This window comes from Drosophila tropicalis, unplaced genomic scaffold (assembly GCF_018151085.1).
Source record: "Drosophila tropicalis isolate 14030-0801.00 unplaced genomic scaffold, ASM1815108v1 contig_859, whole genome shotgun sequence".
In the NCBI taxonomy this organism is placed as follows: domain Eukaryota; kingdom Metazoa; phylum Arthropoda; class Insecta; order Diptera; family Drosophilidae; genus Drosophila; species Drosophila tropicalis.
Window position 1 is genome coordinate 3,202,751 of NW_027173353.1, and position 27,262 is coordinate 3,230,012.

Consider the following 27,262-nt stretch of genomic DNA (forward strand, 5'->3'; position numbering starts at 1 on the left):
AATTAATATTTCGGTTATTACATCAATTTGATTTTGATCTAATTCGTTTTTGGAGATAAAAAGTGAGACAAATTCACTAATTAGTCAGCTTCTTTTTCCTTTTGATTTGTAAGATTGATTATTGAGAGTTGTCCTTTTTCAGGTGGTTAACTTTAAAATCAATAAACTGCAAGAAACTTTTTTAGAATATAATCATTAAATACCACGAACTAAATTCAACAATTTGCTATTAACGAGTCCTTAGTCTACTTTATAATAAGGCTCAAGGACTTCATTAGATCTTCTAGAAAAACTTTATAAAGCTCACGTACATAATATTTAAGTGTATTTAAATACTTATGTGTGCAAACAAAAGGTATATAACATATTCATAAAACAATCTATTGTTAAAAACAATCTAAATTTTTAAAATATATATTTTATCGGTGGGTCCTTGAATTCCCTTCCTTTTAGTGGCGTTGAACAGCCCCTAAAGACCAAAAAATGTTATACAAAATCTGAATTTCAATTAGCCCAATCGAAAGTTGGGTAGTTTTTGGTATCTTAGCTAGATCTACAGCCTTTTCAAAGAATTTATACTTCCATCTGCATTATCAAAGGCAATAATTTGCGGTATTTAGTTGCTGAGATGATAAAATTTAGGGTTCATATTTCGAATACTTATCATATTCAACAAATTTGAAACAAACGTTATTTCTTTAAATTGCTTATTGTGAATTCTTTGACTTTCAATGCCTCAACCTTGAACAAAATTAAAATTTACGATTGTTTTTAACAGCTTTTTTATCTTTTCAATAATCTAATGTTTATTATGGTCTTCATTTGAGGTTAATCCTTAAGAAACGATCACTTTCACATATATTTTTGGCCTTCATCATGATTATTGAACAAATTAACCTTAGTGTTAACGTTTAAGGAACCTGCTTTTAAAGTTTAAAAACCTTTTAGAGTCTTGACCTAACTAGTTTTTAGCAAGTTCTGCACAAAAACAAAATTAATTTCTTCGACTGCTTTGTCATCGCTTTTTACTTTTTGCTAAAATCGATTCTGACGCCCAGCCACAAAACAAGTGAGAGAGGGGAACTGAAGGCAAACACAAAACGCATTCAACAATAAAACGCAAGAATCAACAATTATGTTAATTCATTTTATAGGTCAATGTCTCGCATATACCATACATTCATTCAGACATATACGAACCTATTATATGGCTAGAGCCAGAGCGACCAACACTTAAATACATGTTAGTCCTCCTCTTATTTTATGACTACATCTTTGTGGGTCTGTCATCACTTGGCTTTAGACTACTACTACTAATCTTTTGTGTGTGTGTGTGTGTGTGTCTATTTGTGTATGTAGACGGCAGCTGCATTTTCTAAATAAATTAACATTATTTATGAATTTTGTTTTCGACTCTTCAGTCGGGCAGATGAGCCAACAAATATATTTTGGCTTAACAGATAAATTTCCCCTACTGCAGATTAACAGATGAAGGGGAGCTGACGGATGTTAAATAACAGTTTTGGCTCTTTCTGTTACCACGGAAAGAAAATCTCACTCTCTGTTAGGATCTAGTGCGCATGTGCTGGTCCCACACCTCCATCTCTGTCAATGTGTTCCACGTGTCTGTGTATATAATATACCTTACGCATCCACCAATCTACCTGCGCCACCCACCCCACAACCAGGAACCCCCAAAATACAGAGCAGAGCATATACATTTCGTCTTGCCATCTGAGTCTCTGTATCTGTGTATATGTGTGTATGTGAGTACCTGCTCTAGGTGTTGGGTCTGAGAGGGGGGGGTCTACGTCTTCGTCCAATGTCGTTAGAAGCATCGTACCGAGAGATAGAGAGAGAGCATTATGGTCTTGTAGGTGCCATTCTCTCGTTTTATCTCACTCTCTTCTCTCTCTTTCTGTCACTCACTCTCTCTCTCTCTCTCGCTTTCTTTCATTCGCACTGCAAGTACCTGTGGTGCAAAGGTAGCCATGCTCCTCCTGAAAGTCTGCTTCAAATCCGTCAGCCTTGGTTTCCGTCTCCTAGAAAGCTGTTTCCCCCATACATATACATGGTATATACTATACACGGTATATATACAAGTCCCTAATGGTACCTACTACCTAATTCCTAACCACAAGTAGCAGTTGTTTTGTATTTATTTTGCACCCGTTGGTCTTGGGGTCGTGGGTCTTGGGGGCTTTGAGTCTCCTCCACCGTTTCATTCGTCGTGCGTTTTTCGTTGGCACTCGGTTTTGCTCTCACCGCACACACACACACGCACACACTGGGGCACACAGATAGCTTCACACACAGGTTGTTGCTTGCTGGCTCACTCACTCGCACGTTCTACCTATGGTTTGTTAAGGTGTGCAGAGAAATTGTTGGCAGCCAACCAAAGCAAAGCACCTTCTTTCACTTGTGCTCACGGATATAGCAGGAGCAGAAGCAGCAGCAGAAGGAGGAGGAAACTGGAGTGAGAGACCTGAGAAGTGATAGGGGCGTTTGAGTTCTTAGGTATGCCAAGTCCTTTTTTTTTACCGACGGCAAAATGTTGGAATATAAAAAACATCATGATTTATAGTAAGCCATTAAAAACGAAGAAATAATATGAAAAACCTCATGACATTTGGACACTGGATGACGTCCCATCTGGCAATAGTTTGCGCAGTTGCTCTCCTCCCTGCAGTTGATATGGACTTGGAATTGGGATTTCGTCAACGTCACCAGGCAAAAAGGCGAAAAATCATCGTATGCGCGTCAATGTCTCGTCGTTGGCAGTTTTTGGTTCGGCATACACCTTAATGTGGCTCTATGTGAGGAACTCTCATCGTCTCGACTTTTTGGAGCGCAGCTTTCGTTTCGCTCGTTAGTTTTTGTATGTATATATTCCATATGTACATACCTATGTACGTTCCACGTTTCTTTCTTTCTTTTATTCCCCTTTTTTACAGCTCTGCCTGCTGCTGCTGCTGCTGGTGCTGCTGCATGTCTTAGGTAAATACAAATGAGATCCGTGCTACCAAGTGGCTCCACCTCAGTGCTTTGAGCAGAGAAGCAGCAAGTAAAGCTGCAGAGAGCTTCGGAGAGCAGCTGTGTCAGGTGCGCGCCTCACATAGCAAACTAAACCAGCCATTGGATGGCATGGAAGGTGTGGATCTGTATGTATTCCTTTACTCTCAGCGTTTCGGTAGGTGCGTGATTTATGCCAGCCAATGGTGGCGTCTCTTCTAACGGCGCCCCACCGGTAGGTAGGTGTGACATTACGTTAGTTGTTGGCTCTCTGGTTAACGCTTTTGCTGCGCACTCCACCTTCAGGCCACGTGCGCTAAAAAATGGCGTTCTTGACGACGAACAGGACGACGAGGACGAGACTAAGGACGAGGACGACAGCACAGTGAAGGGTGCGCGCACCTATGAGCGTTCAGCTTCTGGTACATAGAGGCAGGGGGTAAACTTTTCTAATTAGCCATTGCAACAAAGCCAAGCCCAGCGCATAAAAATATAAAAAATAAAAAGGAAACCAAGAAAAATGATCAAAATGACAAAGTTGAATGTAGCAGAGGGAACAGAAACTTTTTCAGGCCGCTCAGGCCGCCTCTTTATGGATTTTCTGAATGCCGTCCATTTTTTTTTGTTTCTTTCTCTTCCTTTGGTCTCCTCGCTGCTCCTCGGGTCGCCTCCTTTGTTTATGCTCATGTCTCTTATGTTATTGTTGTTTTTGTTGTGTTGGTGTGGTGTCAGTGTCCTCGTTAGGACTTGGTTGAATTTCTTGCTTGTGCGCAGCGATTTTCTTGCTTCTTTTGTTGCAAATAAAATCGATAAAATTTTATAGCAATTTAATATGACCTTCGTGGCTTACATATTTCAGCATTTTTCTTACTAGGCGGTTTTATCTTGGTCCTTATTTTCATCTTTGCCAAGTCCTTTTGCCAGCCGGCTGCAAATTTCGCATTGTCGTTTGTTGTTGTTCTTTTTATTTCGCTCAGTCTGTTGATTTCTTCAACTTTTTTTTTTTGTATTTTACTTTTCCCCGCTTCTTTGTAGGCGTTTTTTGTTGATTTTTTTGTGTATAATTTTGTTTGGCTGCGCTTTTTGTTTCTAGTTGCATTCGATTCGACGACTTTGCGGTAGCAGAAAATAAAGAAGAAAAAAGAACTTGGAAAATTTTCAACAGGTCACACAACAGATGGCCCCATTTTTGCAATAATTGTGTGCTATCCGAAAGTAAAAGGTCAGCCATTTGACATTGAACTTGACATTGAATGCCATTGAACTTTGATTATACAAGCTAGTCAACTTTTTTTCGAGCTGCAAAAAGTTCAATAAATTAAAAACCAACTTGGAGAATAATTGATTTATGAATTACAAAATGAACAAGCATTAATACAGTGACATTGAAAATCAATTTGAAATGTATAAAATGATTTATGTTAATTCAATCTAAACTAAATTTCGTCTACTTGTTGATTACAATCTGGTTTTCAGTTTTATTTTTTTAATTTCTTCTTGTCTAGTATTTTGAAATTGAATATAACTCGATTAATATTACAATTTTGAAGCCTTTTGGCTTTGCTATTGTCTTGAAGTTAATCAGAGGACATGGGAAAATTTATATATTTTTTGGAGGACGATGGGAATAAAGATGCTTGAGTTGAGATTACCTAATTTTATTACGATTTTGATGAAAATATATTATTCGACGGGAAATTCAATTCGATTAGTTCAAGAGAATTAACACATCAGAACGCTTAGTTAACAAATCGGCCTCAAATTGTCTTTTGACTTTAATTTTTTTAGTTTACCACTTTTAGACATTTCTTTTCAAATTTTGAATCAAAATCACCCAAACTTACTGCAAATAATCTCAATAGAATGACCAATTGAAATATAAATCTATTAACTAAAAGTTAACACATTTAAACTGTTCACAAAAATTAGAATTAAGTAACGCAAAATTGCCTCTAATTTTTAGACGTCCCTTTAACACTAGAACAAGATGATACATTTTCTTCAAAATGATGTTTATTTTGTTTGAAAGGATATTTAGTTTAAAAGACAGAAATCTTACTTAAGTAGGCTTAAGCTGAATTTTCTTAACTGTCTTTAAAAAGCAGCAAATTTTTATTAAGAATTGTAATTAACTAAAGATTTATTTTGGTTGCATGTAAATCTACCTTACTTCTGTATAAGAAGTAAATACATACTATAACCGAATAGTATAAACTTCTAAAGTTTATTTTAAAGTAAAGGATTTTAGCCAGTTACTTCGTTCGTTTAGCAAGTGTAGTAGGTAGATACTTATGTAACCCATTGTACCTCTTTCTTTGCAAACATTTTCAACAATAACTCAGAGCATTAGTCGCTTGAGAAATTGTCTGTTTACCTTGTTGGGCAGCCGCAGTTGCCGTTTGCCAAATGGCACTCAACACGCTTCAAAATATGAAAAATGAGAAGCAGGATGCGAAATTACAAACTCACTGACCGAAGCGGAACATCCTGGAATATCCTGCCTGGTGCACCTCCAGACAGAGCACAGCACAGAAAAACCAAAATGAAAAGTTGAAGTAATAATTGTACTGGCGACGCGACGCGAGGCTCCGGGGCAGCTTTACACATTTTCATTTGGTCATGTCCGGTCGACGGTTATGTTTGTCCAGACGACCCCAAGTAGCACAACACACACACACACACACAACCAACACACAAGCTGGTGGGGTCTTATCTTTTATTCTTCTTTTTTTTGTATACTACATCTTCTTCATCATAATCATGATTATCATCATCATCTTCGTCGTTTTCTTTGCCTTGCACTCTGTCAACGACAAATGTTGCCAAAGCTTGGCTGACCGCTGTCCAGGGGACCAGGGACACCTCGTCGTGGTCATTGTCGTTGTTGTCGTCTAAGTGAGCTTCATCAGTTGCGCTTCGCTGGACTGGACTGGACTGCCAACGGGCAGCAGTTTCATAATAATCTTCTTCGTTGTGCTACTATTTCTGCTTTTGCCATTTGCGGTTTACCCGTTTTTGGGTTCAAAGTTCAGGCATTCCCGCTATTCCATTTCCACTTTGAATGATTTTTCCCTCTTCTATTCTTTTTTTTTTATTTATCTTTAAGATTTTCAGCTCACTGCACAGGTTTTTCCCCTAGCAAGGCTATTCAGCACTCGCTGAGTTATGGCCACAACAATGCGTCAGTCTGACTTCTTGGCTGCTAAGAGAGAGAAAAACACACTGAAAGAAACTAACAATTAAATTGGATGAAAACAAATCGCAAGCTAAATTCAAACAGTTGTCTCTATTATTCAGATATAGTTTTATTTTTGTTAGTTAATTAAATAGAAATTACCCAGACTTATTTACAAATTTTTCTCAGTGTTTGGTAGCTTTGTATGTCCCTGATCCATTTTGGTTTTTTGCTTTATTCCGCTCTTTTTTTTTGTTTTGTCACTGTCCACTCGTTGTTGCCATTTGCAGAGAGGCAAAGTGCCTTCTGCCCGCATGTGTGCGCACGGTGCGTATGTGTTATGTGGTGGTCGTTCGGTTGGTCGCTTCACTTGACTTTCCTTTGCCTTAAGTGGAAACTGTAGTTTTTCTTACTTAGCCAGTTGTGGCAATGCTGGCACCAACACGCAGACAGATCATAAAGATTTGTGTCTGCGTTTTAATGTCATAAGTCAAGTGTTCAGTTCGCAGTTCAAGAACTCACGTGGCCAGTGAAATTCTGAGTGGGTCAAACATATTTTTGGTCTAATCAAGAAACAGAGAGAAACAGGGAGAGAGTAAATGCTGAGAGGGTATTAAACAATTAGTAACAACTCTACCTCAGAGTGGTTGACTACTTTTATCATTAATTTAATTTGTCACACTTTACGAGTCCAGACAACTTTACACTTTTAGCCACAAAAAGTAGCACAGCTGTTCTCCTCATGTCCTGTTTCCATCCCAAAGGCAAGTGCCATCTATGCCATTTTCAATTTGACTATGCCGGAAGTTACCTGCTGGCGCCAACATCTTACACACATACACACACACACACACACCCCTACTTAGAGAGAGTGAGAGAGAAAGAGAGCCAGTGGCACTGAAGTCATTTCCTGTGGCACAGTCTGCTGCTGTTGCTACTGCTCGCCAGTGGTAAGTGTCCCATGTGGCCAACAGGGACTAGATTAAATTGGCATCTTTTGTTGTGGAGTGCCCATAGTGACTTTGTTTTCACAAATGAGAGTGCCAGCAAATTAAAACTTGCTCCATGTGTGAGTGTCTATGACTGTATACATATGTGAGTCTCACTGGGCCCTCAGTTTTGCTTTCTGTGAACTTTGATAAACACACAAGCTGACCAGAATCAGGACCAAGACCAGCAAAGCTAGGTAATGTTTTGATCATAGTTCTAATTGTTCTCAACTTACATTACATTGCTCTATTATGCTATAAAGTACTTTAAACTCAAATGAAAATGTTCATTTTGACTTAAAAGAGAAACTTTAACTAGAAAGGCAAAGTAGAGAGTAATAAGATTACTTGTCTTCTTCGAGGTCAATTCTAATAACTCATTTTACTTTCGTTTCCAAAATTTTACTTCTTTAAGCTGCTTTGATTTATATATGCTTTAAGATTAAAGCCATTTCAGTGTGGCAGTTCTTTAAGAAGTTGAGTTACTCCAACCCAAGTTTTCGCTGAAAATCCATGCCATCCATCAAAAAAGCTGTTATTGATTGCCTTCGTTTGGATTGGAATTGTTCTTACACGAACCTTGCACAAATCGTCGATTAATTAAATATTTACAAGCTCAATTGAGCGGACAATGAATGCTAATTAATTTGTTGATACTTTAAGTTAGACCATCCGAATGCCTGTCTTATCTTTACGCTTGAAGTGAATTGAGTAACAAATTGATTAGAAGATGAACAATTTTTGAAATGAAACCAACCCTTTTTGGTGTGTATTTTGTTTTTGTATTGCTTTGAAGCAGCTTCCGCCTTCATCTTCTACATCTTCGACTTGGACTTGGTCTTGCTATTGCTCTTGGTCCTTGGTATGTCTAATTGAAAAACTTTGTTGGCAAAAATGTTTGAGCGACAAGCACACAAAGTGTAGAACTAAGCAAAAGTGCAAATTGCCAAAACTCAAACAGATTCACAGCAGAGCACAGTATAGAGAAAACAACACAAATAGTTATCAAACACACATGAAACAATACAATAAATGTAACCAGATATCTCCGAACATAAAAGATACTTTCGGTTGTTGCATTCGAAATGCGGTTAATTTGTAACATAAAGTTTTCTACCAAGCAAAACTTGTAAGAAACATTTTGCCTCAATCCATTGTTAATGCAATTTTGCTCAATCTTTTAGTTTCAATAAACATATCTGTGACAAGTTTTGCATACATACAACACCAATTAACCGAAAGAGCAGTTCTCTCTCTGCTCTTTGTGAGGAAAAGAGCAAAACACTTTCAATTTCCTTTGCCCATTTTTAATTGCTCGCCACGTTACGCATATGAATTGTGCCCAAAAAAAAAGGAAACAAAAAAAAAATGTCAGACGAAACAAAAACAAGTTAATTAAACATTTCCGCTAGGCCAAAAAGCAAAAGTTTTTGCATCTTATCATGGCCCTGGCATCGGTCAAGGCATTTAATTACGGAGATTTGTATGCCGTTACGAACTTTCACTTTGCGGCAAGCCATTTGACTTGTATTACATGCTTCCAGCTCGATTTTATATATGTAAATTTATTATTTATTAACATTAATTATGGGTGTGTGTGGTCAGTATGCGTGTGTGTGTGTCTCTCTCTCTTTATATGTTGTAATTGAAGAAACTGGAGTTGGGTTTGTCATCAAATTTCATGTGCCGTTTGCTTCTTGCTGATGTCAGCGGCCTAATTAACTGCCTATTTGTTTGCCGCAATGCCAAAGATACTTTGTATCTAATAGAAGGATACAAATACATACATACATATATATAAATTGAATGGGTGCTTCCCTCTTGGATATTTCTTCTAATAATTTATAAATTTTAATCAAGCTAGGTCTAAAAACTGATTTTAGGATATCAGGTGTCATTAATTTAATAAATTTCACAGATTAAAGTTATCAATGGACACGTTCTGAAGCTCCTGCAAAAATAGTAAGCAAATAAAAGTTTCTACTGGGTTTATTTCTCTAACTGGGTTCATTTATAGCCATTTTTCAGTTTTTCATCAAAAAGGCGCCAAAAAGTAGGCAACTATTTGCGCTTAAGTTAATCATTTAATAGTTTTACATTCAATTAACACTTAAAGCTCACACACAGAGTTCTCCCTGTGTGTGTGTGTGAGTGTATTTACTTCACACTTGTTGTCAATGTCGTGGTTGTCGTACGTGTTAATAAAACTAATTTTATTAGCTAACTAGTGTAAGTAGCGGTTTCCACATGTTGTTTGTCTACACAGTTCACTCTTTCCCTCTCTGTCTGTCTCTTTGTCTCCTCTGTGTGTTTGGTGATACCTAAAACAACAACACGTCCTATGGCAGGAGCAGAAGCTACACACGTTTGGCATTAATTTAATCCTTTCCCAAAAATAAAGTGATATCGCTCTCAAAAGGCAGCCACTAACAAGGCAAACACATTAAATATTTATGCATACATCAGAGCGCCGCACTCCCACACACAAACACACAACGAGTCCTTTTTTAAAGGGAGATTTCCATTCAAGTCTCTGTATATGTGTGTGTGTGAGTGTGTCTATTGCTTTTAATTGCTGTCGTCGAAAGCTGAGGTAAGAATAATTACAAGATTGGGAATAATGTGTCAAGCTGAAGCTGAGAGAGCTTCTGTCGAGCTGATTACATCAAAAGATATAAAAGACGCGCTCACACATATATAGAAAAAGATATACCACACACATAGGCACAGACATACATATACATTCGCACTTTGAAGTGTCGGCAGACGGCAAACGAAGGATGTTGAAATAAAACAACGTTATCCATCATGGCATCTTTCACTTTTGTCAGCGATATAACAATGGCCTCTTAATTACACATGTGTGTGTGTGTTTGTCTCTGTGTGTGTCACTATGATGTCTGTATCTGCATGCGTTTGTGTGTGTGTGTGTGTTTGTGAGTGTTTGCTTGACACTTTTGCCCAACATGCCACTTGTTGGCAAGTTTTTCGTAAAAAAAAATATCCTTTAAATTTTTTCTTTTTCTTGCCTTTGACTTGACTCTTGGCAAAAGGATAATTAGTATACAGTATTGCAGCAGTTTGCTCCTTTAGGCCATGCCATATGAGTATGGTCGAGAACAGGATGTTAATTTCAATTTAAATGCTCAACATCTTTGTGCAGTTTTGCCTTTTACTTTTTGCTTCTTCATTTTGCTACTCAATTGTCACACACGACAACATCCTTAGCTCTAAGCGTTTCTTTCCTTTGTGTCTTGCTGACTTTGCCTTCATCTTTGAGATGAAAATGAGTTTCAGTATGAAGATGAGGACAATAATGTTGCAGACACACATACACACACACACAGAGAGAGAGAGAGAGAAGAAAACTCTATGAACTTCCTTAGGTCACTTTTGGCCATTTTATTTTGACCTTTGCAAGTGAGTTTTGATGCCTCTGGCAGGGACTTTAATTAGATTCTTTGGAAAAAGTTTATTATGACCATTTTGCCAAAAGATGGCCCCAGAATGAATTCAATTACTATATGGCATATAGTTTCAATTGCTTGTACCCCACGAATAAGGCTAACACCTCACTTACTCACCCATATTCAAAGCAAAATGAGTTTCAAATCTATATGCTTAGTTTTTACTTCTAATCTCATGTTTTTTCACTTGGCTAATCACATAAGAAACTTTTGCCAAAACGCTCAAAAAGAAAATAATTTCTCGCATGAGTTTATTAAATGAAGTGCACATGAAAATGGGCATTCGAATTTTCATGACTAGAATAAACATAATCAAAGTAATAACTTGAGCAGTCCTCCCCTCCCTTCCAAATCCACCAATTCTTCTCCCCTCTCACCATATAGACTGGTTTCTCCTTTTGAAAACATGTGAAATTAATCTTGTTTATGTTTGTGGGTAGAGCTGCTGCCGCTGCTGCTGCTCGTGTCGAAAGTTTTGCTCTAACTTTTCAGTTGCCTTTTTGTGCCACAAGTTTCTTGGATGAAAAGTTTTTGCCCAAGTAAAAATAAATAAAATCGAATGATTTCACTTTTTGGTTAGGTACACACACCCACACACACACTCATTTACACACAACCCGAGTACAAATAGTTTGCCATTGAACTGGAAATCTAGAATTTAATTAAAAAATTTTTTGAAGGAATTTAAGCAGCGCCTCATGCAAATTCTCTTATCTAAAACGTATGCAAATGTAAGGAATAGGGGGTAACTTCTCGTGGGGATTAACTAGATTTTAGATGGAGGGTATCATGTATGGTGTAGGTGTTCCAATTGACAACCCTTGGAGGGCTTATCCTATGCATAATCTGCTTATTTCGCAACATAAGTGAAAAGTTCTGTCAACAAAATCAAATTCTGCATCGTCGGGTGGGGAAGAAAATAAAAAATGTTCAAATTTGTTTGCCGTTTAAATTCGATTTTGATCCTATTTATCCTGCAAATTGCAGCAATTGAAAGGATTTGCTGAAAGAAAATATTCTGGCTCAATTTTTTGTTTGCTTTTCTGTTTTTCGTTTCGGTGAGTGTTTGATTTTTAAATTACCTTTTATTGAGCGCACACAGGCACAGGGAATGGCACTTGGAAGTGGGGAGATGTGTGACTGATGTGTGTGCCTGGGTGTGTGTGTGTGTGTTCTTGGGGTTAGGTGTAAACATTTGTTAAAGTCTTATGCCAGGCTTTAAGTCCTGGTACTGGCCCTGGCCCCAAGGACAAGATATTGAATTTCAATAGCTGCAGCTGCAAAAAATCACTTCCTGCCAAATCGTAGACGAAGACGCCAACGACAAAGTAGCAAAAAAAAAAAAACTGAGACAGAAAGCAAAGGAGGTGGAGAGGGAAGGGAAGACTGAGGCAAGGAATGGCTGTGGAATAGAAATGGAAATCAGCATTCGGACGACAAAGAAATCCCCAAGTGCGGGTCAAAGAAAATAAAACTTTATGCAAATGCGCCACTTTGGCCGTAAAATGAAATAGTCTCCGGCCAAATTATACCTTGATGCCTGATGAGCTCCACTCCACTCCGCTCCACTCAGAAGTCCAAGGGCAATTGCCGTGAATTGAAACAATTGAAAGGGACTCTACCTCTTGATTGGTAGTGCGGGAACCAAAACAGGTGACTTTAACTGTTCAAAAAAAAAAAAAAAAAATCTATAAAGAGGAAAAAACTTTTCGCATTTTACCTAAAAACCAGGGCAAGTTTTATTTTCAACATAGCGCACCAATGTGTCCATCCACTTGATGGCGGAAGTTGTTACGGACATGTTTTTGCCGTTGCGGATGTTGCAGACTTTTTGCATATTTTTGGCCACTCGCTTATTATTATTATTATTTCTCATAATTTGCATGACGGTGCTCACTGTGTGTATGTATGAGTGAGAGCATTTTCGGAAACGGAAGATGTTATTAATTTGCGAGTCCGGCGTGGATTTCGTTTGGATAATATGCCATGTCAGGTATCATGCTCTTTGAGTTCTTGGTTAAAATTTTCTTTTGCTTATTTCTAATTAAATTTGCCACTTTATTTACTTCTCTTTTCTTCGCTTCTCATTCTCAGCTAACCGCCATCCTGTCTCATTCCTTATGCTCTTTCTGTGTTGTCTTAATTGTGTTTGTGCTACTCTATTTCACCCAGGCACCAAGAGTGGAGTAGAGCAAAGCCATTTTTCCTTTACTCAAGTCTTGAAATAATACCAACTCATTTATGCCCCAGACTTTCTCTGTCTCAATGACTCTATGTGTGTGTATGTGTGTGTGTGTGTGTGTGTGTGTGGGAGTGTGTATGTCTTCTTAGGTGCCTCTGCTTCTGTTTGCGCTAAAATAATTGAATTAATAATTGCTGCGTGTGGTTTTCATGCTTTTCCAGCTAAGAAAAACCTCGAGTGCTTAAGCCTTAGCCTGAAGCAGCAATCCAGCCAACTCAACTCAACTGAGTCAGTCGTCTTGGTGCCAGTGTGTGCAACTTTTATCTTTGCTAAAAGTTGCTGGCATGCCTTTACTTACACACTGATTTAATAAATTAACGTTAATTAGCTGTTGTGGTCTTTCGCAGGGCGGTGTGTGGCATAGAAACCAGAAGGAGGAAGAGGATGGGGACGAACGATGTCTTAGCTTAAAAGACAATAAGGCTAAAATCCAACACGCAACGTGGCAACTTTTGCTCTCGTACGTGATTTCCGTAGCTCCTTCAAGATTTAACCCAGTAGAATGTTCGATTTATGAATTATGAGCTATCAGTGGGTAGAAGCTGCAAGGGAGAACCACTCAAAAGGATGCCATCCGGATGACGGTGTGGTATTCCAATTTTTTTTCCTCTCAAAACAATAATTTATAAATGGAAAAATGGATATCTATATATATTTCCTGTTGTTTGTTTATACCATATTAATTAGCCAAATGAGTAGACTAAATTTAAGGATTTATTTTGCAAAGAAAATGAAAGAAATGAAGCAAAAGGAAAAAGCTCAGTTGCGTTGCGAGATTAGATTAGATTTATCACTTTACCTATTCTGTTTTCTTAAATGGCTTACGTACTAAATTCTTTTAGTTCCCAACACTAATTCCAAATAATTAGACGAATAAAGTCATGCAGAACAGAGTATTTTGAATTTAGCGATTCTATCTGCCAATTGCAGCATGAAAATTGGCAATGATCCAATATGACATATAGCTGGTGGATCAACTCCTTCACCCAGACTCCACCAATGTATCTTTTCGATCTATCTCTCTGTGCCGGTCTTAAGTGCATTTAATTATGTCCACTTAAAACTCAATATCGCAAGTTTTCGAAGTACGCAAATCACACAAGAGTCGCAATGGCAATGGCAGGGAAAGCCACACGCATCGTTTCTGCAATTAACGGTATATCGCACAGAGATCTAAATAAAGCATAACAATTTATGAAATTTTAATTTTTTACACTTAATAACACGCCAAGTTATGGGCGCGACAAGTGAAACGGACCCAAGCCAAAATGTACAGTGAAATAGAGAGAGAGAAAGAAAAATCAGAAGATAGAGATGTGCCACAAATGTTTGTGAGACGCCAGGGCAGGTGGTGGTGGTGGAGCAGCAAAAGAGATGACAACTTGTGTGGCAATGGCAGAAGACATAACGTTGGGCATAATTAGAGTTGCTTGGCTATATTTGGCGACACAGTGAGACATTTTCGATTACACGGCCAGAGCAACAAGTTTATGGCACAAGCTGAGTTGATCTTTATTTAAGTTTTGTAAGCAGGTAAGGACAGGACAAGTGTTTGTCAGTGCTTATTTTCGGAACCTTCTTCCCCCTCAGTCGTTTCTTCGTTTGGCATGCCTAATGAGTTGAAATCATTCAGAATTCGATCCCTTAGTGCCTGCTGTTGCATCTCAAATTCGTCCTGCAGGCGCTTCTGTTCATTAGCCTGTTTGGCAACTAATGATTGAAAACGTTGACGTTGTTGGCGCTCCATTTCGAGGAGCTTATCCTTAACTTCGTCTGCTTTAATTTCATTTAGTGGTAGAGAGAGTTCTAACTTAGGTCCAGTATTTGCATCATTCTCAGAGGACTTTTCCGCTCTCTTTAACGGAGCACTGCGCTTGAGTGAGGCACGTGGATCATAATTGAAGCGCCTCTGAACACTGGTCATGGGTCCATGGTTATTCTGCTGGGCATGAGAGCATTGGTGAGCCGCCTGGAATTGGGAAGCCGCTACCCTCTGAGAGTTGGAATTTGAGTTTGAATTTGAATTCAAAATCAAATTCTTACTTGCAGAAGGTTTCGGCTTCCTAAACCTCTGTGGTTGTTCCTTGGTCATGCGTTGTTTCACCATGATTTTCCTCGCTTGCATAGAGTCCTGATCGTGCTCCTGTTCCTGTATTGTCAAATCGTTATTACTAGTTGAAGCAACAGAAGAAGGCAAGGAAGTCTCTATGGCACTAGCGATCGAAGGCGATATGGGAATTGGACAATTTTTAGTTGATTCACGCTGCCAGAGTCGAGGATGAAGTTTGTCAACGCGATCCGTTGATTTGGTGCGGTTGACAGAGTGAATTCTATTTAAATTCGACGCAATTTTAAGTATTGGACTTGTATTGGAACGGTGCAGAAATTCATTGTTTAGTATATTCAAAGGAATATGCAAAGGCATTTCCTTGGCCACATTAAGCAAATCCAAAATGCTGCCACCTTTCTGTCCTTTGTCAGCTTTAGATCCCTGCTCTGAATTGACTTTCTGACATGATAGTCTTGGATTTTTCAAAGATTTGGGTGAGACTCTCTGAGTGTTCGGAGGCGGCGGCAGGCACAACGTTTTCATTATGGAAAATTGTGGTGGATAATATTGTACGGTAGCCATTTGAGCTAAAGCCATCGGTTGCTCTTCCATAACTAGCTGTGAGGGGATTGTCCTATTTGCAGAAGATTTCACCTCACGCCTCACTTTCAATGGCTTGACAATGGCATTGCATCTGTTGTCGTAGATCAAAGTTTCAGACTGTTGCAGTTTTTGACGGAAACGACCCATAACCACAAGAGGTTGAAGATCTGTATTTGTGCTAACATCCCTAGATCCTTTTTTTAGACCATCATCTGAATTCGGCATGGAAAGCGGCAGACTTGATGTCTCACCCAATAGATAGTTCTCAATGCCCAAAGCCGCAAGGCGGTGATGATTCATCTCCATCCGTCTATCTGGTGTCATCTAAAACGGCAAATGTTAATTACACTTTTCAAGGATCAATTTCACACTCACCAGAGGAGGCAATATGGGTAGACCTTCGACTTTATAAATGGATGTATAAGTGCTCAATTTCTTAGGGGCTGCTAGTTCTGGTTTCGCACTTGCTTCTTCGGCTAATTTAATTAACAATTCCATTTTGAGATCAAATTTAACTTAACCAAAAAAAAAAAACAATAAATAACTATTTTTTTCTTTTTTTTTGGTTTAGAAAAGTTTTATTTTTCTCGATATCGGAATATGTAAGACTAAATTTTAATTTTTCTTTTGAGTTTTTTAGTTGTCAAATGTAAAATGACTTTGAATTGTCACAACAGGGTTGATTTTGTTTCACCTTTTTTTAGTATGCTGGGCACACACAAACGTCATGACACGACAGGGAAGGGAAGGGAAGGAAAGAGAGGAATCAGCCAAGCATTGCAATTGAAACAACATGAACTTCATATATATACAGAGTCCACTCCATTACCGGCATTTCGAGTGTCCCAGCCGGACAAGGAGTTTTGTGTGCACTTCCGACCCGTCTGCAAAACAATGCCGGAAATTTGTCTTGCGGGTTACGTGTATAAAGGAGGATGATGGGGTGTTGGAGGGGGCTAACATACGACTTGTAGTCGTGTGTAGGTGTGATTTGTTTTTTAAAATTTCCTCAAGAAAAACATTTTTTGCTGGTTACTGCTGTTGTTGTTGTTAAAGGAGGCAAACAAATGTTGTAAGACGGCCAATTTGTCGCCGTGTCCGCCCTTTAGGACTTTTGACTTTTTATTTGCAATGAAGTCACGTATTATTTTTGCTTGCATATTTGTCCAATGAAATGCGACAATTTTCCACTAAATTTGGCTTGTCAAACATATTTTCTCAACCGAATTTTACTCCATCTCTCTCTCCCTCTCTTTCTCTCTGTCTGGATTGACAGAGAACTAACCTTCTTGGCTCATAAAAAATTCAAATTAATACATTAACAACTTGAAAGATAAGCGAAAGCAATGATTATATGATGAAATGGTGAGGGAGAAGAGGGAGAAATGTTTCAGGTAATAAACGTAGATAACAGCCCATTGTCGTTAAGTCTGACGGTGCGGCGTGCCAAAGTCGCCAAAGTTTTGCCCTCCACAGCAATTTGCTTCAAGTGGCAATTGGGGAGCGTGCCAAGTGCCATGGTAAACGCTAACTGAACTTGGGATTACAGGAAACGGGCATTAAAGTCTCAGTCTCAGTCAGTTCGACAGAAAGTAAGACAGGTGGGGTTGCCACAAAAGGTATTTATCTCATTGTACGTAGATTAAGTGTTGCTCTCAAATTAGGTGAGTGGCATTGCGTGATACATACAAGAAGAAGATGTTAATAATAATGAAGACGATGTTAATCATGAGGAGATGGGAGAATCTATGTAACTTAAAAGTGTTTCCTTTAGTTGTAACTTCACTGAATTATCTTTAAGTAATCCACGGCTAACCCGTTTATTTTGCACTGGATTCGTTTTTTCTGAGTTGGCAGTGAGTAAACGGAAACATCTGCCAAAGTGCCCACACCTCCCAAAAACATTTCCATGACAAAACTAACAAGGAAAAGGAGAGAAGTTTACAGTTAAGCAAACTTGAAAACAGAAACTCAATTTTTCGCACAACAATGCGCTCATAATTACTCCAGACGGTAGCAAAAAGTGACAGAGAGTTAGAGAGAGTTCCACATCAAATCAAATCACAAAGTTTAAATCTTAGGGCTAAGCTCTGAGAGCAAGGACAGCAGCAGCTGCAACTAAGGACACTTGAAATGACCTCCAACCAGTTACAAATACAAAAACAGATACAAATACAATTGGAGATGGAGATACAGATACATAGATTGTACACGGGCTCATTCAATCGTCAGCTCCAGCAATTACACGCATTTTGCGCAATTTAAACCAAATGCTAACGACAGCCAACAAGCAGCCGGCAACCGACAACCGACAACCGAGAACCAACAAACGACAACCTTTACTGCACCTTCAAACAAAACGAGGGGCAGTGAGGATGGAGAAGGATGGCGGACGACAGATAGGGCGGACGGGCAGGCAGGCAGGGGGCTGGGGTCAGAAGCTAGTCATCCAGGCGTTTGATGAACAAAAAGTAGCATACTGTAAATCAAAAAGTAACTTGCTTGCCATACGGATGTCATTCGTTGCAGATCGTTCGAGCGCAAAATTTAACAATGACACAAACACAAACTTTGGCCAAAGCTGCGTAGGACATTGGACATTGGATGACGCACACAGGACACAGAATGAGGACAACGCGACACACACACACATACACACACAGGCATACAAGATAATACCTTACACACCTAAAAACCTACAGCCAAGTTCGAGTTTGGATTGAGCTTAGAGCTCTTTGGCTTTATGGCAACATGTTTCGGGCATAGGGGCAGCAAAAGTTGCTCATGCAGAAGCTGTCATGTCCAGCACTCAGAAAATATCTAATGCAGGCTGTGCGGGTGTGTGTGTATGTGTGTGTATGTTTGTTGTGCGTATGTCCTTGTGATAGGGGGAGGCAACACTTAAAAGTCACACGGGCGTGGCAAGTTAAATGAAATGCACAATTGATGTGGCCATTGTGTAGGTGATGTGGATGACCCTTTTGCTGAACAGAATGTGCGTGTATTTAGTTTTTAGATAGAATAGAGTGGAGTGGAGTGAAGTGAAGAAGACAAGAGAGTTTACAAAAGAAGAAACACTCACTCTAATATCCTAATGGCAGGTAGCTCTAAAGTGAGATAAATGCAAGTCAAACAATTCGACAACAAATGGCAGCAGCTGTCGCCCTAACTCCACCCTCTCAGACACAAATTCGCAGTGGCAAACAAGCTACCGTAAAAATTTCAATCAATAACCGTAACGATAACATTGTCAGTAAGTGAAATACAAGAAGTGAAAAGTGCAGACCTATATCGAAAACCTTTATTTGTATACTCTTTACTTTTATTTGACTCTTGGAAAGATGAAATTAAAAAGTTTATACTAGTAAATATGGGTGTCTGACAGTTCAATTAGGTATTTGATTAACAAAGTGCTTTAAAAAGTGCTTAAAAAGATAGTTTATAATTGCAGCAAGCATCAGCAAAAGATTTATCCAAATATCCACTGAACCATTAGTGATGAACTTTCATCAACAATCAAGTAACAAGTAAATAAAATCTGTAAATAAAATAAGTAAACCATAATTAATATAAAGAAGTTATAATAAATATTTAAAAACAATTTAATATCGTAGGATTACCAACAAAAATATATGGTAAATGGAAATAAAAATATAATATAAATAAAATAATAAATATTTACTCGCCCAAAATCTCCATGATCAGCGATTGAATAATTTTACATCCCTTCTACTAGACACCACGAGATTCGAACGGGAGGAAGTAGTTTCGACAACTGAAGCGATCCCCTCAACTGCAGCTTCTTTTATACTCTCATCTCGGCTGCAGCTGAGCGGGAGACGCCCCTCTCTTTCACTCATTTTAACTCTGGCCTTTTCTCTCTCTTTCTCCCACTCACAGTTTCATCTGCTGAGGTTATAAACAAAGCTGCAACTGCGGGGGAGGATCGCATCAGGTTCTCGGCTTACCTAGTGAGAGTCGCGGATAATAATTAATTAATTATATTTAATATTAACTTTATGAAATCGATTATACTTGGTGAATAAACAGTTTACTGTTTTAGATTTACTTTTTATTTTTATTAGGTTGGTGTCATTTATTATTTAAATCTTTGGGAATACTTTGAAAAAGTAAAAGTCTGTTTGCACGTACTACTATCACTCTCAAAATTTTTATTAGTTCATTCAGTATTCTAAATATATTTTAGATTCCCAGCTGATAACAAGTTAACACAGAAAGCTTAAAAAGCAGATAAACATGGCCAACTGGGCTTTCAAAATCTGAATAAATACATTCTTTACATATAGAAATCCTTATTCGTATATACTCTTATTCCATCAGATAGCCAACTAACCCGTTCTATTACACTTTTATGAATTTAACCCTAAGAAGTGTCTGCAACTCTTTGGCGTACATTTTCAATAAATTTCGTTGCCTGTTGACAAGCCGCAAAGTATGCTTTAAAATAGCTAAGCTTCTGTCTCTTCTGTGTGTGTGAATGCCTTTCTCGCTCTCTCTGCCATATTTTTCATATGGTTGTGTGCTTCAGCATGTCTTTGTGTGTGTGTGGCAGACCAAGGACAATGGAAACGCAGGCAAACGCGATTTTTATCGCAATTCAATAGAGTTTCCGTTACATTACGCCAAGGTTTCTCTTTATTTTTTTTTTTTTTTTGTCTAGCTGCGGAACTAACAGCGCCACATTTGTATCCGTTCGACGTGTCAACTTGTATTGCTTCCGTTTTGCTCTGTGTTTTGTTATTGCTTTTTATCCTGTACGCGCACCTTGTGGCCTCAATAACCAGAAAAAAAGGAATACAAATAAAAACCACGAGAAGGAGAAGATGTAGAAGGAGAAGGAGAAGAAACAAAAAATGAGACAAGAAATGTTATTGAAATTTTATGTTGTCTGCGATTTGGGAAGCTCAGGATATATGTGTATTTATCCAACTGATTTATGGCCGTTAGATTTGTCTTTAAGAAATAGACTTTAAGCATTTTTGAGCAGAGTTAATTACCAACCACAAATGTTGGTGAGGTACACACATACATCCATACATATTTCTTTAACTGTTTGTTTTTTTTTTGCTGCCTCAGAAATCAACCCTCAAAGGATTGGACTTATCTGTACTTGGCCTGGCATTAAGAAACTTTTTCTTTCCTTGCTTTTATTTTTCTTTGAGCTTTGACTGTGGAAATTGAATTAACGTACTTTTCTGTTTTTTTTTTTTGTTTTATCCACCGTATACTCTTAAGACTTAGTCGGTGAAATGTCAATTTACTGGGAAGTCACCTTGAGTCGTTTGCTCATTAGAATTCTGTTTTTGGCTGGCAAGTTGTTCGTGGCGTTTGTTTACCTACAAATTAAAAATGCAAAAATTTTACTTAAACTCAGCTAGAGATGGCAACTGAAAGAAGAGGTAGTAGATTCTGTGAAGCAGATGCTTCTCAAAAATGCAACATAGCTGAATTATTTATGGCTCGGCGAAAACAGATTACAAGATTAAATTATTGTAACCAGAGCATTACGTAACTACTTTGCATAATTTACCACAAATTTCAAAGTAGGAGAAAAGGGCACAAAGGAGAAGACCAAAAAAAAAAAAAAAAAAAAAAAAATGTACAAAATAAAAACATTCATCTTACTTCTAAGACCCAAGACTTGTGAAAGACTACTTTTGGGAAAAGTCAAGAGGGAAACTACCCGAAGGTAAGGACTTTTCCTCTATGTAGGTGACAGTCAAGAACCTGAACCATCTTCCCTCCCAAGAGGCGGTGGCGTATACGCAATGTAACTTGCAGTGTTTACAACAATTTGTCACTTTTCTCGCTTGACAAGGAGTAGAGCAGTGTAGACACACATACCTACATAGATGGGGCAGATGGGCCCGATTGGGGCATAGAGTAGAGGTGGCAGACTTGCAGTCAGACAACCACCGCTACCTAATTTGCATTTTAATTTAATTTTTTCCATGCCGCAAAATGTCAACAGACAACACCAAGCAGCAGGCAGAAGTAGTCGAGTCACTTGCAGACATTTTCCTTAAGTTTACTTCCAGTTTCCTTCAAGAATCAAATAAAAAAAGGGCTGAAAATACCTCGCGACTTGTGCTCCTGTCATTTGTTGGTTTGTTTGTTTGTTCTTGTGTTCCTTCGTTTGTTTGTTTGTTTGTTTGTCTCTTGCCTCGTTTTTCTTGGCGCACTTTTAATTGAGTCTTGCATATGCATGAAGTTCAGGCAACTCAATTAAAGCGATTGCCTGTTTGAACTTCAACTTCAATGCCAGTAGCCAGCCAAGTCAGCCAAGAGTTTGAACTTCCGCCAATTGCAGAATCGTAAAACTTACCATCATCGATTGTTTTTCAGTCATAAAACCTCTGATATTGTATGGGGTATAAAATTTCGATTTTGTCATAAAATATTAAACCGAATACATAACATTTAAGCAAATACCAAGGCAATATTTATGACGGCAACTTGTTGTGGTACCGCACATTGCCCTCAGGCTGTAATAATATTGCAAGGAAAATCGGTCTCTTAGTCTTCTTCAACTGTGAATTTAAAGCATAGGAAAAAAAACGAACGAACAAGTGGAATACAGAAAAATGTCAGAGCAACCAATCGTGCAACCATTATTACCTGTTGGCTGAAAATCGACAATGGCCATGGCCACTTGGGTTTGTGGTTGCATTTCGCTCTCGTCTACGTCACGGCTCATAATTCTTTAAATTTATGAAGTGTAACTGGGACGGACGCGTCTCGTCTGGCCTGACAATGTGCGGGAACAAGCAGACAAGTTAATAATGGTTTTTCACTTGGCAAAAAAAAAAAACATGGCAAGAAATGATTTTAAAGCAAAATATTTCAACCAACGGAAACAATGCATCTGAAACTCTTAGTCAAAGCTAAGAAAGAATATTTAAAATGTTCTTAAAGCCAACAATCGAAAATATTTATCTCACCTCGTTGGCTTAACCTTGCATTGTCACACATCTTTTTGTGGCATTTCGTTTCACGCTCAAGTAGAGCCAATTAAATATATTCTCACTCTTGCTCGTTTTGGTACATTTCCATTTTACATTGCACAATGTCTGTTATTGTTGCTGTTGATAAAAGATTGCACACACATATGGACACCCACACAATGGTGGCCACATCTCACAATTCCACATTTATGCAGGCGTTCCCCATCGACACATTGCAACATTTTTCGCAGTGTGTAATGCAAATTGCGGCCAATGCGGTAATTGCCGCTCATTATGGTCAGGCAAATGTGGCCGCCCATTTGCAGCAGGGCCATAGACCCAATTCAGACACGGAGCAGGGACCAAACTGATAAGACAAATGCACGGCAAAGTTGCCACCTGCCACGCCCTTGCGCCCTAACGCCCCCGAAACGCAATGCTTTTAATGCAATTTTTACATTTTGCCCCTCTTCCGAGTCCAATATTCAGTTGCAATTGCAATTGCCATTCCAATCGCAGTCCAAGCAAGTACCCGACCCCAGAACGAACAGGATCGTAGCCAGAAATCGGGATGCATAAGTCACTTTAATGGGCTTTCAATGAGGTGCGGTGTGGCGTGGTGCGGTGGGTGGGTCAAAAAATATTACACACAACATTACGTAAATGCATTAATGGCATTTTAATGTTAAGGTACAACAACATCCCAGCCAGCCAGGACCCCATCAGATAGCTTCGTTTCAGGTACAATGGGTTAAAGGTTCGGTTGCTGGGTGCGTGTCCTTTGGCATTTAAACTATGCAAATTAAAAAAAGGAACCCCAAAGTGATAAAAAACTTTAAATTACTATAAAACAGTTGACAAAACTTTAAACCACAGGCGCCAGTAAAAAGGTATAGCAAATGTGATGAAAACCCCCCCCGCCTCTGAAACGAAGGCAACAAAGGGAACTAACTGAGTTTACACCCACACAGACACACACACACACACACACACACATATACATGCTTTGGGAAATTCAAAAGTGAAAATGATAAATTATTTTTGGGAAAATGCCGCAAGTATTTGGTGCTTCATGCCAAGGATGTCTCTCTGTCTCCCTCACATGGACTTTTTCTTCTAAGATGGCTGGCAGATGTGTGAGTTTTTTTTGGAAAAATTTTAAATCGTTTTTCGTGAGATTTATTGTGGCTCTGGTTAACCGCTCTGTTGGGATAGAAGAGAATTATGCGACTGCGTTTGTCATCTCAGCCAAAGGCATTTCAACAATTTACACCTTAAAGTCCTTTACACACACACACACACGAACACAACACATCAAACTTAATTTGCTGGAAAATTTTAAACAATTAAAACTGGTCAGGACATTTGGAATTAATTTCAAGCCACGAAATGAACTTTGACACCTCATGCAACAATTTTGCGGTTGACAATGACCAAGTGAGGAAGAGAAAGGAAGAGACCCAGGGCCCAATCCTTTTTTTTTTTTTTGGAAGATTTTCATTTGTGTGTGTGCGTTTTTTTTTTTTAATGAGCCCAGACCGATGTCGGCAGCAACATTATTATTTCAAATAAAAGCGCATTATGCTGGATTATCAACTGGAGAAGCAAGAAGAGTTCACCAGAAAATAATGAAAAAACGCAGAGAAAAAAGGTAGGAAATTGCGAAAACTTAATTTCCAGCTGGTATGCCATGTATGTATGAATGTTCCCCCCTCAAAAATCCCACATACCACACACACACAAACACACACAGACAGTGGACAAGGGACGGAAGACTTGGGGCACTGGACACGGGACACTTGACCATTCCTCACCCCCAAAAAATGAACAGTTGTCCAACCTCATCCAACCATGAGTTTTTGGGCTTAATGAATGAACATTGGTTGAGGGGAATATATTTCGTATGGTTTCGTCCTCTCTCTTTGCAATTAAATGTGAAATGTTGAAAATAATTTACATTACGTATGCGCCCCGTCTAACGGCTTATCTCAAGCAATTAAGGTAGTTTTTCCTACCCATCAGAAGCAAGAGAAAAAGGATTTTATTTACCAGCAGCATTTGCATAGATCCTTGTTTTTTTTGTTTTTGGAAATTTAATTAGTGCAAGGATTTAATTATGTCATCGTCAAGTTGGTCACCAAAAAAGGGTGCTCAATGGATGGACTGCTTTTGGTGTGAGCCAAAAAGCATTCACAGATTTTGCTGATGGAGGTGGCCCGTAAAGGTTGACTCCATGGCCAAATTGCTCAATGGAACATACAATTTTTATTTGCATTGGCCATCAATTTGTTGGATTTGCAGTAGCTCAACAAAAGGATCTGTGGACTATAGTCTGCAGCAGTCAATTTACCTGCATTGTCCTGAGTGCATTACCAAATTTTTTTTTGAATGTTTGCATTTTCTCTCTTCTCATTGTTGTTGCATTGTCAGTGGCGTCAGTTACTTTTGTTTTTATTTCATACATATTTTTCACACTTGAGATTCTTTTGGGGGTTTTTGTGTTATTTTAAATGCACAAAAAGCGGCGCTGACAATGAGCGGAAATGAATTATGTTTGGTGGGTTTTTGAGCTCCACAGCTCCAGTTCCAGCTGCAGCTCCGGCTTCAGTTTCAGCTCCATCTCACTCACTGGCTGACTTGGGCCTGGCATCAGGAGCCTGGGCCCACCGCTGAGGTGGCCATTGTGCATTGTGCGAGTGCATTTCGTTCTTGCACAGTTTATTGTTGCTACGCAGCAGACAGATAAATCAATGACAGCGCGACTTTATTGTTTTGGTCACAAAAATATTGCTTTTATATTATAAAATAGCACACAGCCACCCATCCGAACCCCTCCACACAGCATTTCCCATGCTCTGCATTTACAGTGCGTTGCACTTTTCGGGCCTATTGGGCCCCCGATCGCGTGCGGTTGATAAATAATAAAAATACCTATAGGGAATGGTTGTCAGTTAATACACAGCAAAGACCAAGGAGATGCCGCACCGAAGGGATGTCGGTTCAATGCTGTGTTGATAGGAGACGAAAGCCACATCGAATGGGGCTTTTATATTTTACAATATTAAATGTGCTGCGGTCTGGTCAATCTATTGACAAATTTTTGAATGATGATTGCCGCTTGCCAGTTGCGGTGCGAAATGTAATAAAAATCCATAAATAATCCAATTTAACAACTGAAATTGCTCTTCATGGGCATAGAGGTTTGACTTAAAACTAAAATAGAAACTGTCTCAAAGCTCTACTATGAAAATTTCATCAGTATTATTCTAATATCTATTTCATATTTTACTTTTTCAATGAGAAAAGTCCTCAGACTCATATATACACAATTCAGTTTCATTTCCATTTTTGTATTTTCCTCAACCATCTTCTAAGAATTCAAACCACAAGTAGCTTTGCCTTAATCCAGTTAAAACGCTTCAATTTAAATACCGCTAAATCAACAACTGCCACTTTCCATTTGAGCAAAAAAAAAAAAAGAAAGAAAAAAGCACAAAATTAAATAAACTGTGAGTAAAATTAAAAGTAGCAAATGGATGAGGAAACAGGAATACACCTACAGGATACCAGTCTTCCACATCGCATTCATCTTCCATTTGAGCGAGTTTCGGCAACACATTTTTACGCTTCTTTTACTTCATTTTCAATGCATTTAACTTGAGTGACTCTTTAATCCTTGTAAGTATCTTAGCCAGAAGTGTGCGTGTGGTAGTTGAATCAGGCAGGGGAAGGGAATGGTAGACTCTCTCAAGTTGCTCGGGCATCTTTGTCGTCGTCTTCGTGTCGTCTTCTTGTGCTACAGTATTTATTTACCTTGCGCCTTTTGTGCCCACGTGCAGTTGCCATCGTCTAGAAGGACTTTGTACTTCAACTTCCACTACCAATTCCTTGGCTGTCGTCGCCGGAGCTACGTGTTCTGGCCCACTCCCTCGAGCTGACTCGAAAATGTCTGCCACTTGGCATATTTTAAATACATTTCATGCGCTCCTGAATTTGGTTTCTTGCTGCTCAAGGATATTTGCTTCTTGAAAATATGTTTACTCGTGTTGTGCATATTTTAATCGTTTACTTTACCAAAAAGACTTTCCGGGGATTTCTTTTACTCTCCCCTCTGACAGTCGTTCTCTCTTTATATATATGTATATAGAGGTCTGTGTATGTGTATGTTTGAATGCCTATGTGTGAGTCTATCTGTGGCCCTGTTTGAGTTACGTTTAAGTTTAATAAGCCATGCAAGTCCTTGCTTCCTGTTTGGGAATTTAAGTCACTCGACCAGACCATAATATCCAAGCCACTAATTGCAAACCAAGCTGCGACATAAATTAGCCATTGCAGAACATGGAAGCATAAATAATAAAAGCGAACAAGCTAATAGAAATATACGCGGCAATTATCTCACGTAGCCAGCATCCTGGACATTAATACACTGCACCAAATTTGGCTTGTAATTGAATGCTATGGAAGATTCTCAATCGATTCAAGACTTTACTTACTTATAATAAGGGTTCATGTTTTGTGTACAGATCAAGCTGATTTCACTTAAACTCAGAGAAAGAATTGGTTCCAGTTTCATATATTTTCAAAACTAAAATCAAGTTAAATTTTGCCAAGTGTGTATTCTCTTTGGATAGAAGAAACATAACCAAGCGACATTGAACAGGTGTTGATTATTTATCTGTCTGTTCCCTAGACTAGTCGTCTGGTTGTTTGGGATTCTTTTTAATGAATTCTAATGAGCTGCAGATACTCGAATACTTTG

At 38.7% G+C, this 27,262-nt stretch overlaps 2 protein-coding genes across 3 annotated transcripts in view; both read right to left on the bottom strand.

The window, feature by feature from the left end:
* Positions 1-14,372: 14,372 nt before the first annotated feature.
* On the bottom strand, positions 14,373-16,171 carry LOC137582784 (uncharacterized). The gene is made up of 2 exons (XM_068297474.1): positions 15,914-16,171; positions 14,373-15,862 (listed from the first exon to the last, which is right to left on the bottom strand). Exons 1-2 carry the CDS (start codon positions 16,034-16,036, stop codon positions 14,441-14,443), a joined length of 1,545 nt encoding a protein of 514 aa, XP_068153575.1. The 5' UTR covers positions 16,037-16,171; the 3' UTR covers positions 14,373-14,440.
* Positions 16,172-18,875: 2,704 nt separating this feature from the next.
* Positions 18,876-27,262, bottom strand: part of PH4alphaPV (prolyl-4-hydroxylase-alpha PV) — a 161,451-nt gene continuing 153,064 nt past the window's right edge. The window contains exons 11-12 of one of the 2 annotated variants that reach the window (XR_011033374.1): positions 19,225-19,506; positions 18,899-19,076 (exon numbers count right to left, since the gene is read on the bottom strand). Coding sequence is in view for 1 of the 2 variants with exons in the window: in XM_068298070.1 (XP_068154171.1) it covers positions 19,048-19,076 (29 nt within the window). In the remaining variant the exon portion in view is untranslated. Of the gene's footprint in view, positions 19,077-19,224; positions 19,507-27,262 lie in introns of both variants that reach the window. The other variant, XM_068298070.1, reaches the window with a different exon arrangement.

Bases quoted from the DNA above. Each gene is read 5' to 3' on its own strand.
- LOC137582784 (XM_068297474.1), bottom strand. From the start codon at position 16,036: ATGGAATTGTTAATTAAATTAGCCGAAGAAGCAAGTGCGAAACCAGAA. The intron at 15,863-15,913 runs GTGAGTGTGAAA...TTGCCGTTTTAG, and splicing joins TACCCATATTGCCTCCTCTG to ATGACACCAGATAGACGGAT.